Here is a 19,208-nt window from a genome sequence, read left to right as displayed (position 1 = left end):
ATTCAAACTGGGGATGACCCCAAGAATCAAGTGTTATAAGGAGGGAAAAAAATCTGAGTAGGGGAAAGATCTGGGACTGTTACATCTACTGGAGGGGGAGGTGGGGGATGTTGGTCTACTGGGAATGGAGAAGAATGTTTGGTGGCAAAAGATGGTCTAAGGGGCCCTACGTGTTGGTGGGGTTCTTGCAGTAAGGAGTATTAATTTAATGAGAAGTAGTTTCTGGCTTGTCTCCTTTAGTTTTCGGATGACAAAGGAGGATTGGCCCTTGCCGCCAACACAGAACATAATGTATTTCCTCCTGGGAAACAGGACTCTTATCATTTACATATTCTATTAAAAGCTGGCAAGTCCAATCCTCATTTCACCCGAATTTTGGCCAGAAAACTGAAGGCTTTAGAATAGGTTCCTTGGTCCAAATGAAACAATAATTCTTTATCATCTGTTGCTTTTTCTTATGTTTAGTCCTCTTGTATCCTTCCAATATTTCAACGTGAGTCCTAAAGGACCATCAGAGGTGATTTCACTGTCTGCCCTTTCCTTTTTACCTTCTATCTTACTCAGGGTATTTCCTATGTTGAATACTGGTTAGGCTCAGTCCCTTGAACTAGAGATTTCTCACCTATCCTTCCCTGGAGGTTTAATCCCTACCCTGGAGGTTCCTTGCACTCTTCTCCTTTTGCTTGGTCCACTCTGGCTGCTTTCCCAGAGGAAATTAGGCTCCCCTTAGCATCAGTGGGACTGCATAAACCCCAACATCAGTATCCCTACAAAAGGCCACCATAAGCCGTATGAGATGACCATGGAACCGCAGATTGGACTCACTCACTCTGCACAGCAGTAGTGCTTGTTACCTTTCACACCCTTTAACCTCCAGAATATCCCCACCACCAAGGAAATACTGTTGTCCTTGTGACTTTTTTACCTTGGTCTCTTCACAGAGTTTCCTGGTCATTGCGGTACTTGCAGGCCTTCTCCTTCTACAATGCTGAGAGCCTGGATTTATTCGTCACGATGGGTAGTCTCAATCTCCCATCCCTGGGGCCACCACTGTGGGGCAGTGAGGTGTGCCTCCCCTAGATGAGGTGACCAAAGATCCCTTCCCAGAGGAGAATGGTAATCCTGGATGAGCCCCCAGAAAATTGTTAGAAATAAAGCTCAGAGTCACAAAGAAAACGAACACTTGAACAAAGGATTTCTCAGCAAGGCAATTTTTACTTCTGCAGAAAGGTGCTACCCATAAGCCTGATTGCCAGGAGATCACCCAGAACAAAGGTAAGGAGGGTTTTTATTCCTAACACAACTTGTTTCTACTATTGTGTCCTGTCTCCATTGGCTGGAACTGGACCACACAATATAAACTGATCCCAATTGGCTAAAAACTTAAACTTTCCCAAATAAGGTAAAGGTGCAATGGAGAATGAAGGGAAGAAGGGGATCGCTTATGGGAAACTAGGAAGACAATAATATTTCCAAATAAGGAAAGAGCATAGACTTCAAGCTTGGACATGTCTGCACATGTCTAGGCAGATCCAGGCAGACTAGAGAACAAAGGAGTTAAACCTTGGTTCAAGTACAAGAACATAAAATGTGTTTATTTCCTTACTGTATGTAACAACTACTTGAGGGCACAATAAGGAGTCATTGGTAAAATAGAAGATTTGTTAGTATGAAGAGCAAGGGAGACTTAAAGGAAGCTTTTAAGAGGAACTATCTTCTTAACACTTATCATTCTAAACCAAAAAGGAAAACTTTGTAGAGGAACTTTTATTCTTAACAAATTTTTCTCTCTTTTTTTCTAGGTTTGTTTAGCTAGTGGTTTTTCAATTTTGTTTATGTTTTTGAAGAACAAACTTTTCACTTTGTTGATCATTTACATGGTTTTTAAAAGCTTTCATTTAGTTCTACTATGATCTTTATTATTTCTTTTCTGCTAATTTTGGATGAGTTTTTTTCTTGCTTTTCTAGTTCCTTGAGGTTCATTATTATATTGTTAATTTGTAACATTTCTACTTTTCTTAGGTAGGTATTTATTGCTATAAACCTCCCTTTTAGCCCTGTCTAACTGTATCCCACAGGTTTTGGTATGTTGTGTTTCCATTTTCATTTGTTTCAAGAAACTTTTTGATTTACATCTTAATATCTCTGTTTACTCAATGGTAATTCAGGAGCATGTTGTTTAATTTCCATGTATCGGTCTAGTTGCCAACATTGCTCATGGTGTATAATTCTACTTTTATTCCATTAGGTCCGGAGAAGATACTTAATATGATTTTAATTTTTGAAAATGTGTTGAGACTTGTTTTGTGACTTAACATAGGCTCTCTCCCAGAAAATGATCCATGTGTTCCTGAAAAGAGTGTATATTCTGTACTGTTAGACAGAATGCTGTGTAAATATCTGTTAGCTTTATTTGGTGTAAAATTCAGTTTAAATCCACTATTTCTTTCTTCATTTTCTATGTAGATGATTTGTCTCATGCTGAGGTTGGGATGTTGAAACTCCCCTCTCTTATTGTATTGGAGTCTATCTCTCTTGTTAGATGTAGTAATATTTGTTTTATGAATCTAGATGCTCCAGTATTTAGTGCATATATATTTAGAATTGTTCTATTCTCTTCTTGGATGGATCTCTTTATGATTATGTGATGGCCTTCCTTATCTTTTAAAAAAAGTGTTCTTGACTTACAGTTTATTTTATCTGCTATAAGTATAGCTACTCCTGCTCACTTTTGGTTTTCATTTGCTTAATGAGTGAGTGGGTGGGTGGGGTCTTTGGCTCCTGGGCAGCTAGTTTGGCAGTGGTGATGCTGGGCTGATTCTCTGGGTCCCAAGCAGTGTGCGTTGTTAGCAGCAGCTGTGATAGGTTGGGTGGGATGCCCATAGGTGGTGTTTGTAGGTAGGTGACAGCTAAGGTGATTGCACCCAACCTCAGGTACCCAGGAGGAGTGCGCAGGTGCCCAAAGTGGTGGATTGGGTAAAGGAATTCCCAGGCCCTGGGACTGCGTTCTCTGTCTCAGTGAGAGGGGTCAATGAAGCTGTCTCTTCATCATTAAATGCTGTGCCAACTAGTCCCTTAATTTTGTTTTTGCCTAGAGGACTGAAACATTTATTATAGTTTAGGTCTGCTGGTTATTTTTTCACTCCCTATATGTCTAAAATCCCTTCATTTGTTTGTTTGTTTGTTTTATTTTGAGACAGAGTCTCACTCTGTTGCCGAGGCTGGAGTGCAATGGTATGGTCTTGGCTCTCTGTAACCTCTACCTCCCGTGTTCAAGTGATTCTCCTGCCTCAGCCTCCTGAGTAGCTGGGATTACAGGTGTGTGCCACCATGCCTAGCTAATTTTTGTATTTTTAGTAGAAACGAGGTTTCACCATGTTGAACAGGCTGGTCTTGAACTCCTGACTTCATGATCTGCCCACCTCGGCCTCCCAAAGTGTTGGGATGACAGGCCTGAGCCACAGTGCCTGGCCTAAAATCTCTTTATTTTTTGATGGCTATATTGAAGGTATGTTAGCTTAATTTAATAATTACAAATGGTATACATGTATCAATACATCAAGCAATATCTCCCAGACGTATTATAATTTGTCAATTAAAATTATACATATCTATTTGAAAAAGGTATTGTTTTCTGGGAATAGAATCTCGTTTCATAGCATTTTCCTTTTAAGACCTTAAGATGTTGCTCATCTGTCTCCTCATTTGCATTGTTTCCAATGAAATACCTGCTGTCATCTTTATTATTATTATTATTATTATTATTTTCACTACAGAATGGGATAAAATTTTTACAATCTACTCATCTGACAAAGGACTAATATCCAGAATCTACAAATAAACAAATTTACAAGAAAAAATCAAACAAAAAGTGAGCAAAGGATATGAACAGACACTTCTCAAAAGAAAACATTTATGTAGCAAACAGACACATGAAAAAATGCTCATCATCACTGGCCATCAGAGAAATGCAAATCAAAACCACAATGAGATACCATCTCACACCAGTTAGAATGGCGATCGTTAAAAAGTCAGGAAGCAACAGGTGCTGAAGAGGATGTGGAGAAATAGGAACACTTTTACACTGTTGGTGGGACTGTAAACTGGTTCAACCATTGTGGAAGACAGTGTGGCGATTCCTCAAGGATCTAGAACTAGAAATACCATTTGGCTCAGCCATCCCATTACTGGGGATATACCCAAAGGATTATAAATCATGCTGCTATAAAGACACATGCACATGTATGTTTATTGTGGCAGTATTCACAATAGCAATGACTTGGAAGCAACCCAAATGTCCTTTGTAGGGACATGGATGAAGCTGGAAACCATCATTCTGAGCAAACTATCACAAAGACAGAAAACCAGACACTGCATGTTCTCACTCATAGGTGGGAATTGAACAGTGAGAGTTTCCTTACACAGCTTCCTTACACAGTTGGGGGGAGTAGAGAGGAATGTTCAGGCCTGGTCTGCGGGCTTGACTCTCTCCAGCTCCTCAGGAAGAAATTTAGAACAAAGAACGGTGGTCAGAGTTCAGTCCTCAGTTTCCCCTTTATAAGGTCTCCCTGTCAGTGGATCTATTAGGTGAGAATCTATGTTTCTGAAAAACAACTCAGGGACATATGTTAAGGTGTTATTTTTAGTTTCTGTAGAGAATCAAAGATGCTGTGACTCTAACTTCCTTGGCTATTGTTTTAAGCTATCATTACCTTCTTGTTTATAAGGTCACTCACTTGCTTTTTAGGGCTGGCTAGGTGCCTGGAATTTCTCTTGAAGGAACTGAAGGCTTTTCTTTATTTCCAGGTTGGGAGGCGCTGGCAGTCTTCTAAGAGAGGTCCCTGCTTTGTCTCAGATACAAATGCTCGGAGTGCTACAAGGAACTTGAATGGGAGGTACTGCAACCATGTGGATCACTGAGTCACATTTCTTTACACCGGAAAATGCAACTGCTCAAAATGTCCAACAATGGTCAGAGAGACATCCTCCTCAAAGGAAGAGTTCCATAGAGAATTACAATAGCCAATTGAAACATTGGGTATATAAAGCAAGAGTGGGGAAACAAGCACGAAGGGTGGGCTTATACACCTTCATGTGGGTGCTCACACTTGACATGAGAGTATCCTCTCTTTTCCTGGTGGATCAGGGGAAGGTGCTGGTGTGATCTATATATATTCCTTCCCATGGTGGGAGGACACTGGAATAATGACTGTAATTCACCTCAACTTGCTTTTCTCATACCTGATGCAGTGGTCCCAGGACTAAGGATGCCAATAGAGTCCAGAAACAGGAATTATTCCTAAGCAAAGAACTGCAAAAATATTTTATGTCCTTTATATAATAATTCCTAGGGGCCTGTAGAAGAAGGTTGTGCCTTGACTGCATCTGGCAAAGTCGGGGCTAACACTGAATGCAGCTGTATTGCCTGGGATCAGATAGCCACCCAGTTCTCTACCTGCATACCCCTCCCCTCTATGAACTGGAATGGATGACGGGAGACACTTGCTAGAACAGTATTGGTCCCTGCAGTTTAAGCCAGCACAGTAGCAGAACCTAGTGTTCCTTCCAAAATTATAAATGAAGAGAAGGAGAAATAGTAGCTGAGGGTAAATGAATGAACACCTGGGTTATGTAATGAGGAAAATCCAATGTTACATGAACTACTCGAAAGAGGTGTGAGCAAGAGATGATATTGTCTTTTAGATCGAGTTCACCAGATGCCTGAAAGGGTGCAGCCATATGTTGCTGAGACTATTCCAATTTTTGGACTGTACTAGGATAATTGTTAATGTCCCAAGATGATCCTGGTAATGTGCCAGGATCTTTTCAATGTTATGATTCTTCTAGTATAGGAGATCTGTGATTGGCCAGGCACAGTGGCTCACGCTTGTAATTCCATCAGTTTGGGAGGCAATGGTAGGAACATTGTTTAAGGCCAAGAGTTTGAGACCAGCCTGAGCAAAATAGTGAGACCCATTCCTACAAAATATATAAAAATTAGTTGGGCATGTTGGTGTGAACCTGTAATGCTATCTACTTAGGAGGCCAGGGCAGAAGGATCACTTGAGTCCAGGGATTTGAGGTTACAGTGAGTTATGATTGTGCCACTGCATTTTACCCTGGGCAACAGAGCAAGAGATTATCTCTAAAATAAAATAATAAATATTATAAAAAGAGATAATGTGGTCAAAACCAGGGTGTGATCTGTGGTCCAATAAAAATATTTGGTCTTTGTCCCTGTTTCCTAACAACCATGTTCTAAAACATTTGCAATCTCCTCAGTGATAAACATGACTTCAATATGGCAATGAGATGACTGTGGGGTGAGGGGCTCCTAGATAGCTTCAGAATGGGGGCTGGTTGCTAGAAACACGAAGCTGTGATTAGAGGATTGGAACTTTTAGCACCATCCCTAAAGTCTGAGAAGGAAAGAGTGGCTTGAGGTTGAGTTCAGTCACACAATGACCGGTGATTTAATTAATCTTGCCTACACAATGAAATTTACATAGAAACCTCTAGAGATTGGGTTTCAGAGAGCTTCCCAATTGGTGAGCACATCCGTGTGTCCACGTGCTGGGAGGGTGGTGAACTCCATCTCCATGGGGACAGAGGCTCCTGTGCTCAGAGCCCTTCCAGACCTTACCCTGTGCACCTCTTCATCTGGCTGCTCATTTGTATCCTTTATAAGTGCTATGGTTTGAAAGTTTCCCCAAATAAGCATCTGTTGGATATTTCATCCCGAATGCAACATTTTTAAGAAATGGGACCTTTGAGAGGTGATTGGACCATCAGAGCTCTGCCTTCATTGATGGATTAAGGCTCATCATAAAAAGACCTTAGGCTGTGAGTTTGACCTCCTTTTCCCCCTACCTCTCACCCTCTCTTGCCCTTTTGTTTCTACCAGATACAGTCTCTTGATCTGGGAATTCCCATCCTCCACACTATGAATGAAACAAATTTCTGTTTGTTATAAGTGATCCAGTCTCAGGTGTTCTGCTATAGTGGCATAATTTAAACCAGGGGTCCCTAACCCCCGGGCTGGGGACTGGTACAAGTTTCTGGCCTGGTAGGAACCAGACCGCACAGCAGGAGGTGATCGGTGGGCGAGAGAGCATGAGCATGACCACCGGAGTTCTGCCTCCTGTCAGATCAGTGGCGGAATTAGATTCTCATAGAAGCACAAACCCTATTGTGAGCTCTGCATGCGAGAGATCTAGGTTGCACGCTCCTTATGAAAGACTAATGCCTGATCATCTGAGTTGCAACAGTTTCATCCAAAACCATTTCCCTCTGCCTTCTGCCACCTCCACTGGTCCATGGAAAAACTGTCTTCCATGAAACCGGTCCCGGGTGCCAAAAAAGTGGGGATTTAAGCTATAACAATAAAAAAAACTGCAATACTGAGTGTGAAAGGAAAATAAAATTTCAGGACTCCAAATTCACTATACCAAAGGGAAAAGTTAAGTTTGGAGACTGAGTGATGGAAAAACTGCCTTTCTTTTGTTCCTAAACAAATAACTGCAAAGACAGAAGACCACCTATCTCCCCAGGTGGCCTCCCTCACAAACTGCTCACAAGATAATTCCTTGTGGGCCCCAACATCTTTACTCTAAAATGGAGTTTTGTTGAATTTCCCCCAACAATGTAAATTAACAGCTTATCTTCACAGGTACAGGACAAAGACAAGATTAGACATCATCCCTTCACCACCCGGTGACTTTTCTACCCGATATTTACTTTACCTTATGTAAAATGCAGATTTACTGAGCACCAGATGAATGCATAGTTGACTGTTTTTTTCCTCTTCTCGCTGCTCTTTCCCCTATAAATATCGAAGTCCTCAAAACCCTGTTAGGAAAAAGCACGGGGCACAGATGCTACAATGATTTGTGTCTCTGTTTCCAAGGTGCATCTTCAGCTCAGCAAAATAAACTTCTAAACTGACTGAGACCTGTCTCAGATGCTTTTTGGCTGTGTGGTTTTTTTTTTTTTTTTTTTTTTTTTTTTTTTTAGCTTTACATGGCTAAAGCAACTTCCTGAGTCCTTTGAGTTAGTTTAAGAATTATCAGTCCTTGGGAGGTGAGAGACCCCTGACTTTACAGCCGTGATAGACAGAAGTGCAGGTGACCTGGTACCCGATACTTGTGACTTGCATCTGAACTGAGGACAGTCTTGTGGGACTGAGCCCTTAAACCTGTGGAGCCTGAGGTGAACTCCAGGTAGTTAGTGTCAGAATGGAGTCGAATTGTAGGACTCCCAGCTGCTGTTAGAGAATCAGAAAGTTATTTGGTTGGAGAAAAACCTCATCACCATCCCACAGAGAGAAACTTACAGTAAGAGTAAGCAAGTACACCTCTATCTTTTAGGTCCCAGAGGAAAAGATAAACAAAATGTAAGCATTTATTTCATGTCCCTAATCTACTAAACACAGGTTACTACAAGCTGTTCATTGTCCAGACGTGGAGTGGCCCTACCTCTAACCTAGAAGTTAGGATTTTTTAGGCCTTTGAGGGTGTCACATAAAAAACAATAAATGTTAGAAATTCTCTCCCCAGAAATATTTCCACACACAAGAAAATATAGATATTAATATAAAACACTGGTGTGGACCCAGATCCTCGGAGATCTTACAAACCTGGGTGTTTTACTCCTAATAAGAGACAAAGTCAAGGGAAGCTGTTTGAATAATCATTTCACTATCACAGAATGCCACTCCAATAATCTAGAGTATGAACTGGGATAGATCAAAACTTCATATAATAACCTATCCTCAAGGGAATGGGTAGAACTATGTTATTTATTAGTCACTGGTTCATTCAGACACTCTGTGTGCCTACCAGGTAGCAGATAAAGTTCTCATCCTGGATCACTGCTCCAAGAATTAAAATTTGTCACTTTTCCCCACCCCTCACACTCCAGCACTTGAACCCTCTTACTACACCAGAATTCCACACTGTAGGTGAAAAGAGTCAAACTCGGTAACATATTTGAAGAGATTTATTCTGAGCCAAAAATAAGTGACCACAGCCCATGACACAGTCCTCAGGAGACCCTGAGAACATGTGCTCAAGGTGGTTGTGGCACAGGTTGGTTTTATACATTTTAGGAACATATGTGACATCAATCAAATACATTTAAGCTATACATTGGTTCGGTCCAAAACATTGGAACAATTTGAAGCAAGCAAGGGTTGCGGGGTAGTGCTTCTGGGTTATAAGTAGATTTTTAATTTTTCTGATTGGAATTGGTTGAGTTATCAATAGAAAGGAATGTCTGGGTTATGATAAGAGGTGGTGGAGTGCAAAATTTTCTCATGCAGATCAAGGCTCCAGGTGCCAGGCTTCAGAGAGAATAGATTGTAAATGTTTCTGATCAGACTTAAGGTCTCTGTTGATGGTAAATCCTGATCAGCTTTTCCTGAATTCCAAAAGGGAAGAGAGCATAATGAGGCATGTTCAACACTTGCTTTCCATGATGGCTTAAGCCAGTCTTTCAGGTTAACTTTTGAGCACACTGGCTGAGGGTGTCCTTTAAAATGATTGGGAGGGAGTGGTTTTGATTTTTATTTTTGGTTTACAACATGTAAAATATTGAGAGGAGACAGACACCACCATCGTCCCTGGATGAGGACAGCATTCCAGTCACCCCTGCAGTTGATCATGGACATGAGTCTTAAGCTTCACCAGTCTGATGACCACCTGCTGAAGAGGTGTCATTGTCTCAGGTAAATACTAAGGATTTGTCATCTCAAGCCAAGAAGATTAAGGACACTGACACACGAGAAGTGAGTTTAGGAGCAAAGAGTTCAATAGGCAAAAGACAAAGGGGAACAACTCTCTTCTTATGAGAGAGAGGGGCACCCAAAAGGGAATTCTGGCCTGGAGTGGGAGTGCATCAGATTTTACAGGCAGGCTTGAGGAGATGGTGTCTGATTTATGTAGGGCCCACAGGTTGGTTGGACCAGGTGTGATATTTACATAGTGCAAGTGGAAGGCTGTTCACCCTGCCCTCATCCTATTATGCAAATGGCCTTTCCACTTGGCCAGTGCCATGTTGTCTGCTCCTTACTGTAACGAAGGAGCCTGGCAAAGAGAAGGGAAGATGGAGTTGCCATTGTGAATATGCCCAGTCCCAGGTGTCCTGTTCCTATTGGCACAGCTGCCAGCATTCACCCGTGCAAGCTTCCAGCTTACTTGTCTGTGTCTGAAGCTTGATATTACAGGCTACACCTTGTTAGAAAAGAAAATAATTTGGAGCCAGCTTTTCATTAAAAGCCTTCCGTACCCTCACTACCTGTCTAAATAATTTCTTCTTATCTCCTATATCACTACCAGACTCTGGCCAGAATGAGGTGACAGAGAGGCTGGGACTGTTCAGAACACATTTTAGTAAAGATGGCTGAGTGACAGTAGTGATGTCCAGTTTCCAGGTGCAGCAGTGACGTCTCCCCTGGCCTCAGGGTCCAGTGTCCAGCACCAGGTGTCAGAGGTGTGAGCAGTGGCATCTGTGCTCAGCAGCAGGGGCAGTTGTTCCTAGGAGGGGCCTGATCCAGGGTGGGCTGTGGATTCTGTTCCTGGATGTGTAGGTTCCAGCCTGCTTCTGTGGCCTTCCCCACAATAAAACTAGCCCCCAATACCAGATATACGACTTTATGTGTACATTACAGAAATTTGTTTTCCATAGTTTGCTCCAAGAAGTGAGTGGGAAATGAGTCTGTGGGCGAGTGTCAGAGAGCGGCATTCACAGGTGTTCATTGTGCAAGAGCCACATCCTGAATTCTCTACTGGCGTCCACCCCATGGTGGAGAGAACAACAGGGAATGTCACATCTCATAACTGATGATACACATCCTCCCTTTTCTTTCTGTGAGAAAAATCCTCTTTTAAACAGGGTTTGAAAATCTACCCCATCCACCCACCCTGGACACTCTCTGATCTCTGATCTCAGTGGTTCCCAATCTGGCTGAGCAACATGATTGCTGGTGAGGGCTTAGAAAATACTCAGGCCACTCCCCAGAACCCCTGTCTCAGAGTTTTATGCACAAGACCAAGGAATCGTTTATATAACAAGCCCTAGAGGTGAGGCTGATGCTCAGACACCTGGGATCCTGGTGTTCTTGATACTCCAAGTGTAATCTGGAGAACAGCAACATGAACTCCAGCCTTGTCATAAATACAGAATCTGTAGCTCCACTCCAGACTTCCTGGATCTCAGCACCACGTCCGGGTGATCCCTGTACACACAGAAGTTCCTTGTCTAAGTGTCCTCTAGATATGGGGTCAGAACTGTGCACTCTGCTCTGGATGTGGTCTGATCACATCCCTTACAACTGGAGGTCCAGGGTTCAGTCCTTGCCCTCATTCTTTTCCACAGTCAATCACTCCCTTGGTGCCCTCATCCATGCTTGAGGTTTTAAGTATCGTTTATATGGTGTGACCTCCTAAATCTATTTCTCCTGCCCAGTCTATTTCTCCTTTCCTCTAAACTCTGGAATTGTCTGTCCAAATTCCACCCCAGCTCCCCCACCTGCATTCCTAGCAGACATCTCCACTGAGTGCCTGTGATGCCCCCTCCTCAGTATGCTCCTGCTGGAGTCTCCCCATCTCCACTGACAGCAGCTCCACCCTTCCTTCTACTCACTCATTTTACAACGACGGGTGTCCTTCATTCGTCTTTCTCACACCACAGATACAATCCACTGGCAAATGCTGTGAGTTCATCTTCAAATGCATCCAGAATCCCCTCACATCCCACTCCTTCCCCTTCTCACTTCCCAGTCAAGGTCACCGACATCTCCAGCCTGGAATACTGCACTCGCTTTCTACTGTTTTCCTTCTGCCTCCCTCGTCCCTCACCTCTCAATTCTGTTCTCAGCACAGCAGTCAGAGGTCATTTTAAAAGAGAAGTTATATCATGGCCCTCTTCTGCTCAAAACTGTCCTCTGACTCTTCATCCCGCTCAGAGCAAAGGTCAGATCCAACCCCATTCCCCTCAAGCCCACCTGCTCTGACCGCACCTCTGACCTCACCTCAGTTTCTCTCTGTCCAGCCCTCCTGGCCTCCTTGTTCTTCTGGGAACACAGACACCTTCCGGCTATAGTGCATTTGGACTGGAAGTTCTTCTGCCTGGAAAGAACTTCCCCAGACATCCTCATGTCCCTCCAATCCTTCCTCAACTCACCTTTGCAACAAGGCACACACTGGCTACCCAGCACAACAGCCACCTTCCCTGTCCCCACTGCCCACATCCTGGATCACCTGCCTCACAGCACTTACCACCTTCTAGCACTTTCCTTCCTTACTCTGGTTATAGTGTATCTATCATCTGCCTCTTTCCACTGGAACATGTGCTACAAAAGGCCAGAGATTTTTCTGATTTTACTTCAATGGTGTTCCCCAGATCAGAACCATTCTGTCCTATGTCTGGCCAATGACAAAGGTCAGTTGAATGAATGATCACTGTAGAGCACCTCCCTATTCTAAAGGCAATATCTTTATTAACATAGCCTCAGGCCAAGTGCTGTTTTGTGGCAGCTTCAGCACAAGGTCCCCTCACACTGAGATAGAGGCCGCCTATGTTTTTCTCAGCAGTGCTGCTTGTGTGCCCTCCCTCCCCCATCTCTCTTTCTACAGCAACGCCCCCAGTGCCCCCACCCCAGCACACTGCAGCTCACAACCAGGTTCTCTCTTCAGGAAAGAACAGTCCTTGATGATGGGTCCAATTTCAGAGAAAAACATAAGTCTAAATTAGACTCTGCTTTATAGATTCATGATTTGGGATTGGATTCAGCAATAAGATCACTAGAACCAGGGCAAGGAGAGAGGGCAGGAGAGCAGAGCAGAACAGAAGCTCTAGAAGCAGGGCAGGAGGTGAATGGCTCTGAACATTTGTCTCAAAATGCACAGAGACCCCCACGTGCAGGGGCAGCCCTGGGCGATGTCTGAGCCTCTGTGGTCACAGCTCCCGCTGGACAAGTTTCCACTGATGGGACAAGGACGACGGAGCAGTGAAGGTGACCCAGCTGAGGACTGACCACCTAAATCTCATGAAGAACTGAACAGCAACTAGGCACAGGCCCAGTCCACACTGGGCTCCTCACAGCCTTCTCCACCCCCACCTGCAACAGATGCAGCACAGCGAACATGTGGATTGTGGAGGTTCTCAGGTCTTTATTTGCTCTCTCCAATTCTAGGAATTGACTTATTTCATTAATCCATCAACCTCTCATAGCAAATATTAGAGAAAACAAATTTATATTCAGATTCTTATTTTCAGCAGGGAAGTAAGAAGTTGCAGCTCAGTGCACATAAAGTTGAGACTGAGATGGAGACATCCAGCCCCACCTCTCTGGAACAGGAAAGATGACTGGGGAGGAAACACAGGTCAGCGTGGGAACAGGGGTCACGGTGGACACGGGGGTGGGCTGTCTCTCCACCTCCTCACATTATGCTAACAGGGACACAGACACATTCAGATGCCTTTGCAGAAAGAGATGCCAGAGTCTCTTGAAGTCACAAAAGGAGAGGCGTGAAGAAATCTTGCATCTCAGCCCCACACAAGACAGTTGTCTCAGGCTACAGAAAACAACAGTCATGAACAAATTCAAGTCAGTCATGGTAAGTGATGACACTCTGAACAGCCACCACACACCTGAAACATCCCAATCAAAGAATCTCTATTACCCAGACCTTTTCCCTCTGTCCCCCCGCCCCCCACTCTAGATCCCAAGAATCTCACCTTTTCAAGCTGTGAGAGACACATCAGAGCCCTGGGCACTGTTGCTGGCTGGAGTAGAACAAAAACAGGAGCTGGTCAGAGCCCGCAGGAGACGTGGGACAGGAGGAATTACAGGATGGGTGAGCTCCTCCACACTCCCACCCCCACCACTTACACGCAGCCTGAGAGTAGCTCCCTCCTTTTCCACCTGTGGGAAGAAAATATCCTGTGAGGGGACTGGGAGGAAGCAGGGCCACAAGATCTTAGCGGAACCTCCTAGTCTTGGGCCCAAGAGAAATTTCCAGAACTATGACTGCAGACCCAGGGCAGGATCAGGAAACAGGAGGAAAGCAGCTATGTGTCTTGGGCAAACTGTCCTCCTAAGGTTTGTCCTTAGCAGGGACCTTACCCTGACTCATGAATGCTGGAATCAGGACCCCAATACCATAATCATCAAGGTGATACATCCGTCCTTCATTGTCACATGTGCTGCACAAAAGAGTAAGTGCTGGCAACAGGGTCCCAGGCTGGGTTAGCCCCTGTGTGGATGCTGCTTCCCAGGAATGAGGCAGTGAACATTTCTACCTTGGGCTTGAAACCCCCAGAGGACAAGAAAAGCAAGATCCCACTCCTCACCCCTTCCCTACCTGAGCTCTTCCTCCTCCACATCACAGCTGCGACCACAGCTCCGGTGACCACAACTGCTAGGACAGCCAGGCCAGCAACAATGCCCATGATGGGGATGGTGGACTGGGAAGATGGCTCTGGGAAAGGAGGGGAAGGTGAGGGGCCCTGACCCTGCTGAAGGGCTCCAGAAGGGCTCCTGTTTCCCCTGAGAAGAGACATGACCCCTCATCCCCCTCCTTACCCCATCTCAGGGTGAGGGGCTCCGGCAGCCCCTCATGCTGCACATGGCACGTGTATCTCTGCTCTTCTCCAGAAGGCACCACCACAGCTGCCCACTTCTGGAAGTTTCCATCTCCTCCTGGCCTGGTCTCCACAAGCTCGGTGTCCTGAGTTTGCTCCTCCCCATCCCGCTGCCAGGTCAGTGTGATCTCCGCAGGGTAGAAGCCCAGGGCCCAGCACCTCAGGGTGGCCTCATGGTCAGAGACGGGGTGGTGGGTCACGTGTGTCTTTGGGGGATCTGATGGGAAAAGTCAGAAAATTCAGGCGCTTTGCATCTCTCATGGGACACTCCAGCAGCACGCATGTGACCACCCTGAGAATGGACAGGACACTTGGGGTGGGGAAGGGAGCACAGAAGCCAGACACCAGACTGGACACAGGCATCTGGGATAATCTCCTATTCCTTGGAGAGTTCTATTCTCTGAGGGAGGAACAGGGACTTCTGGTCCTGACCTGAGTGGAGGCCGAGGGACTCAGAAAAGCTGGAATCAGACCTTCAAACACATTGAGTGTGAGGCAGAGAACAAGGCCTGAGAGAAAAATTCACCGTGCCCAAGGCTGCTGCAGGAGTCAAAGGGGACCCCTGATCTGTATTCCAGGGACTGTCTTCCCCTCCATTTCCTCAGAGACGTCATCCCTTAATTGTCCTAGAGAGCAGAGGGGCCCTCAGAGGAAATCAGGAAAACTCATGCCATTCTCCATTCAAGGGAGGGCGACATTCTAGCGCTGATCCCATTTTCCTCCCCTCCTCATGGGAGGCCATCCAGGGAGATCTAGAGGTGATGGGGAAGGCTCCCCAGTGCCCCTGGTACCCGCGCGCTGCAGCGTCTCCTTCCCCTTCTCCAGGTATCTGCGGAGCCACTCCACGCACCGGCCCTCCAGGTAGGCTCTCCGCTGCTCTGCCTCACCGGCCGCCTCCCACTTGCGCTGGGTGTTCTGAGCCGCCTCACCCGCAGCGGTCCAGGAGCGCAGGTCCTCGTTCAGGGCGATGTAATCCCTGCCGTCGTAGGCGGACTGGTAATACCCGCGGAGGAGGCGCCCGTCCGGCCCCAGGTCGCAGCCACACATCTTCTGGAGGGTGTGAGACCCTGGCCCCGCCCCCGCGGTCAGCCCCGCCCACCGAGCCCCGCCCCGCCCCGACCACCCCGCGGGGACTTTGGCGGCAACTGAAAATGAAACCGGATAAAGGAGCCTGGGGCTCTCTCCGGTCGAGGGTCTGGGCGGGTCCCGCGGCCTCGGGGCGGATCTCGGACCCTGAGACTCGGGGAGACCCGGGCCGTCTGTCGGGGGTGGGGAGGGGTCGTGACCTGCGCCCCGGGCCGGGGTCACTCACCCCCCTCGCTCTGGTTGTAGTAGCGGAGCGCGGTCCGCAGGTTCCCTCGCTCAGTCTGTGCGCGGGCCTTGGCGATCCGTGTCTCCTCTTCCCAATACTCCGGCCCCTCCTGCTCCATCCACGGCGCCCGCGGCTCCATCCTCGGACTCTCGGCGTCGCTGTCGAACCGCACGAACTGCGTGTCGTCCACGTAGCCCACGGCGATGAAGCGCGGCTCCCCGCGGCCGGGCCGGGACACTGTGGTGCCGAAATACCTCAAGGAGTGCGAGCCTGGGGGCGAGGAGAGGCTGAGACTCGCCCGACCCTCCTCCCCGCCCGGCTCCCCGGGCCCTGCGCCCCCGCCTGCGGTCCCCTCGCCCCTCCCGCCGAGTCCTTTTCCCTCCCGGCCCAGCACTCACCGGCCCAGGTCTCGGTCAGGGCCAGGGCCCCCGAGAGGAGCAGGAGGAGGGTTCGGGGCGCCATAACCCGCATCTCGGCGTCTGAGGAGACTCTGAGTCCGGATGGGCGGGTGGGGACTTTAGAACTGAGACCGCGGCGACGCTGATTGGCTTCTCTAGACATCCGACACCCAATGAGAGTGGGAACTGGGGACGCGTCACGAGTATCCTGGAGGAAGGACCCGACACTGTTGGGAGAAGAAGTGAAACTAGGGGAGTGGGGAATCCCCAACTCTGCGCCTCCCCAGTGCAGATAAGGCCCGAGAACCTGAGAGCCCCAGAGGGATCAGGATTTCGTCCTGATCCCTCTTCTCCTACACCAAGCCTCTTTGTCACACTGTCTGCCTGAGTCCTGGACAAGGATCTGTCTGTGGAAACCAGGGAGAGACCCCCAGGCTGCACGCAGCTCCTTCCCCTTCCCTACTCGTCCTGGAATCCCCGACCCTGAACTGGACTCCCTGCCTCCCTCTCCTACCTCTCCCCTTGGACCTTTGTACAGGGGAACTCACCACGGGCAACTTGATGCCAGAGAGTGAGCTCGCCCTGGGAATGGGGGTGTAGAAACAGGGGTTTTCTCTCTAAACCTGGTGAAGTTTTGTCTGAAGGCACCACGTAGAGATTCTCATAGAGACCAGTTTCCTTTTCGTTTATTAATACAGTAGGTAGCACGATGTTGGTAATCCCTGAATGATTAGAAATCCAATTTGTAACAGACCTGTGTCAAAACAGCATTACAAAGCTCCTAAGTTTTACTTTCCCAGACTATGGATCTGTGCCTCTGGGTTGTTGCCTTTAACATTACCTTCATTCCCTAGCCCGAGTTTCTCTGTGTGAGTCCAGAACATCTCCTGAACACAAAGAAGCAGAGTTTGTTACTGTCTATTGCAACCGGGAGCCTATAGTCATCACCTCAAAGTTGGGAGTGCTCCATGCCTGTTTTCCTGAACTATGAGCATCTAAGCAGTGTGCATATTTTATCTGGACTCTCGATATTTTTGTAACTGTTTTTTAAAATCATAAGGAGCCAGTTAGCTTTTAGGAAGTCCAACAAAATGTATTGAATACCGAATGCAAAGAACCCCCTGCTAGGCTCTTCCACTGCTTTAGAATTCTTTCCTCTCTCCTTTTCCTCACCTCCTGCTTCTCCAGCCCTTCTCTCTGCCCCTCTCATCCCTCACACCTCCCCCCACTTAGTCCCGGCCACCCTGTCACTCCTGAATGGTGGCACTAACACTGTCCCTCACCTCCTGCCCATGTCTGTTCTCCCCACAGTGCTCAGCAGTTCAGCTAATGTGAGCAAAGTCCTGTCATTTCTTTCCTTACTATGGCGGGATTTTGGTCTACAATTTGCTATTTGTTTTCAATTTGTCTCATATCTTTTTGTTTCTGTTCCTCCTTTGCTACTTTCTTATGTGTCAAATAAACAGTTTTTAGTTTATGGTTTTAATTCTCCTAGTGACTTTTAGCTATATTTCTTTACACTAGTTTTTTATTGTTGTAAGAATGGAAACCCGATTCCTTGACTTTTCACAGTGAAGTTCAGGTTCTATTAAACTACATCTGGCAAAATAAAGGATACTTGTAACAGTGTAGTTTCATTTAACCTACCATTATGCTATTACAGTTTTATATATTATATCAATCTATATTATAAAGTCAATGGTACAGTGTAATAGTTTTTGTTTCACACAAGCAGCCATATGTCTTCAGGAAATTAAGAAAATGAGTGTGAATGTGACACGTGTGTGTGCATCATTTCTGTTGTTAATTATTCCTTTCTGTGTATCTGGGTCACCATCTAGTATCATTTCCCTTCACCCTGAAGAATTTTCTTTAAAATTAAATGTAGTACAGGAGCCCTGGGAAATGAATTTTATGGTTTTGATGATCAAAAAATGTCTTTATTTTTGCCTCCCCCGGCCTTTTTTTTTTTTTTTTTTTTTTTTGCTTGTTAGGGCATTTACGTGTAATAAAATTCGCCAGTTTTAGCTGCGCTTTTTGGTGAATATTGGTAATTATTTATAGTCGTGTAACTACCACACTGCCCAGTAGAGAAACACCGAATGCAGAGAACCCCCTGCTAGGCTCCTCCACTGCTTTGGAGTCCTTTCCCCTGCTCCTTGTCCTCACCTCCTGCTTCCCCAGCCCTTCCCTCTGCCCTCATCCCTCACACCCTCCTCTCCCCTTAGTTCCCACCACCCAGTTACTCCTGAACTGTGGCACTGTGGAGAACAGTTTCTTTTCCCTAAAAACTTTCTTTATGCCCCTTTCTATTTAATCCTTGCCTCCCTCCCTCACCCCTTCCCCTCATTCAACCACTGCTCTGTTTTCTGTCACTGCAATAGTGAAATTTCTAGAATTTAATGGAATCGTATGTTGTGTAGTCCTTTGTTTGGTCTCTCCCTTAGCATAACGATGTTTGAGATGATGCCATCCACTCATTTTTGTTGCTGAGCAGCTGCTGAGTATTGCTGGAATCCCAGTTTATGCATTGGTTTCTCTATTCTCTAGTTGATTGACATGTGGATTACTCCAGCTAGGGTTTGTTATTAATGAAGCCACTAGAAATAACTGCTTACAAGTGTGGGCTTACATTTTTATTTCTTTTGGATAAATGCATATTTGTGGAATTGCTGGGTCATGTGGTAATGGATGGGTAGCTGTATAAGAAATTGCCATACTGCTTTACAACTTGGCTGCCACATTTTTTGCATTCCTACCAGCAATATCAGACATTCCTATTTTTTCCATATTCTTGACAGTATTTAGACTTATCATACGTCTTTTTAACTTGACCTATTCTAGGTGATGGGTGA

General features: G+C 46.0%; 2 protein-coding genes across 2 annotated transcripts in view; both read right to left on the bottom strand.

Annotated features, from left to right (window-relative positions):
* Window positions 1-13,149: 13,149 nt before the first annotated feature.
* LOC135964326 (class I histocompatibility antigen, Gogo-B*0101 alpha chain-like) lies at window positions 13,150-16,472 on the bottom strand. Its single transcript, XM_065543010.2, is given in 9 exon segments — window positions 13,150-13,574; window positions 13,738-13,757; window positions 13,760-13,785; window positions 13,892-13,924; window positions 14,364-14,480; window positions 14,585-14,860; window positions 15,435-15,710; window positions 15,956-16,225; window positions 16,354-16,472. Coding segments are annotated over 9 exon segments (1,221 nt in total). The 5' UTR covers window positions 16,427-16,472; the 3' UTR covers window positions 13,150-13,444.
* Window positions 13,436-19,208, bottom strand: part of LOC135970329 (HLA class I histocompatibility antigen, B alpha chain) — a 170,439-nt gene continuing 164,666 nt past the window's right edge. The window contains exon 7 of the mRNA XM_065543013.1: window positions 13,436-13,574. The gene's annotated coding sequence lies outside the window, so the exon portion shown is untranslated. The remainder of the gene's footprint in view (window positions 13,575-19,208) is intronic.

Source organism: Macaca fascicularis, chromosome 4 (genome assembly GCF_037993035.2).
Source record: "Macaca fascicularis isolate 582-1 chromosome 4, T2T-MFA8v1.1".
Taxonomy (NCBI): domain Eukaryota; kingdom Metazoa; phylum Chordata; class Mammalia; order Primates; family Cercopithecidae; genus Macaca; species Macaca fascicularis.
The sequence above is the reverse complement of the archived record's forward strand: the minus strand, read 5'-3'. Positions and strand labels throughout refer to the sequence as shown.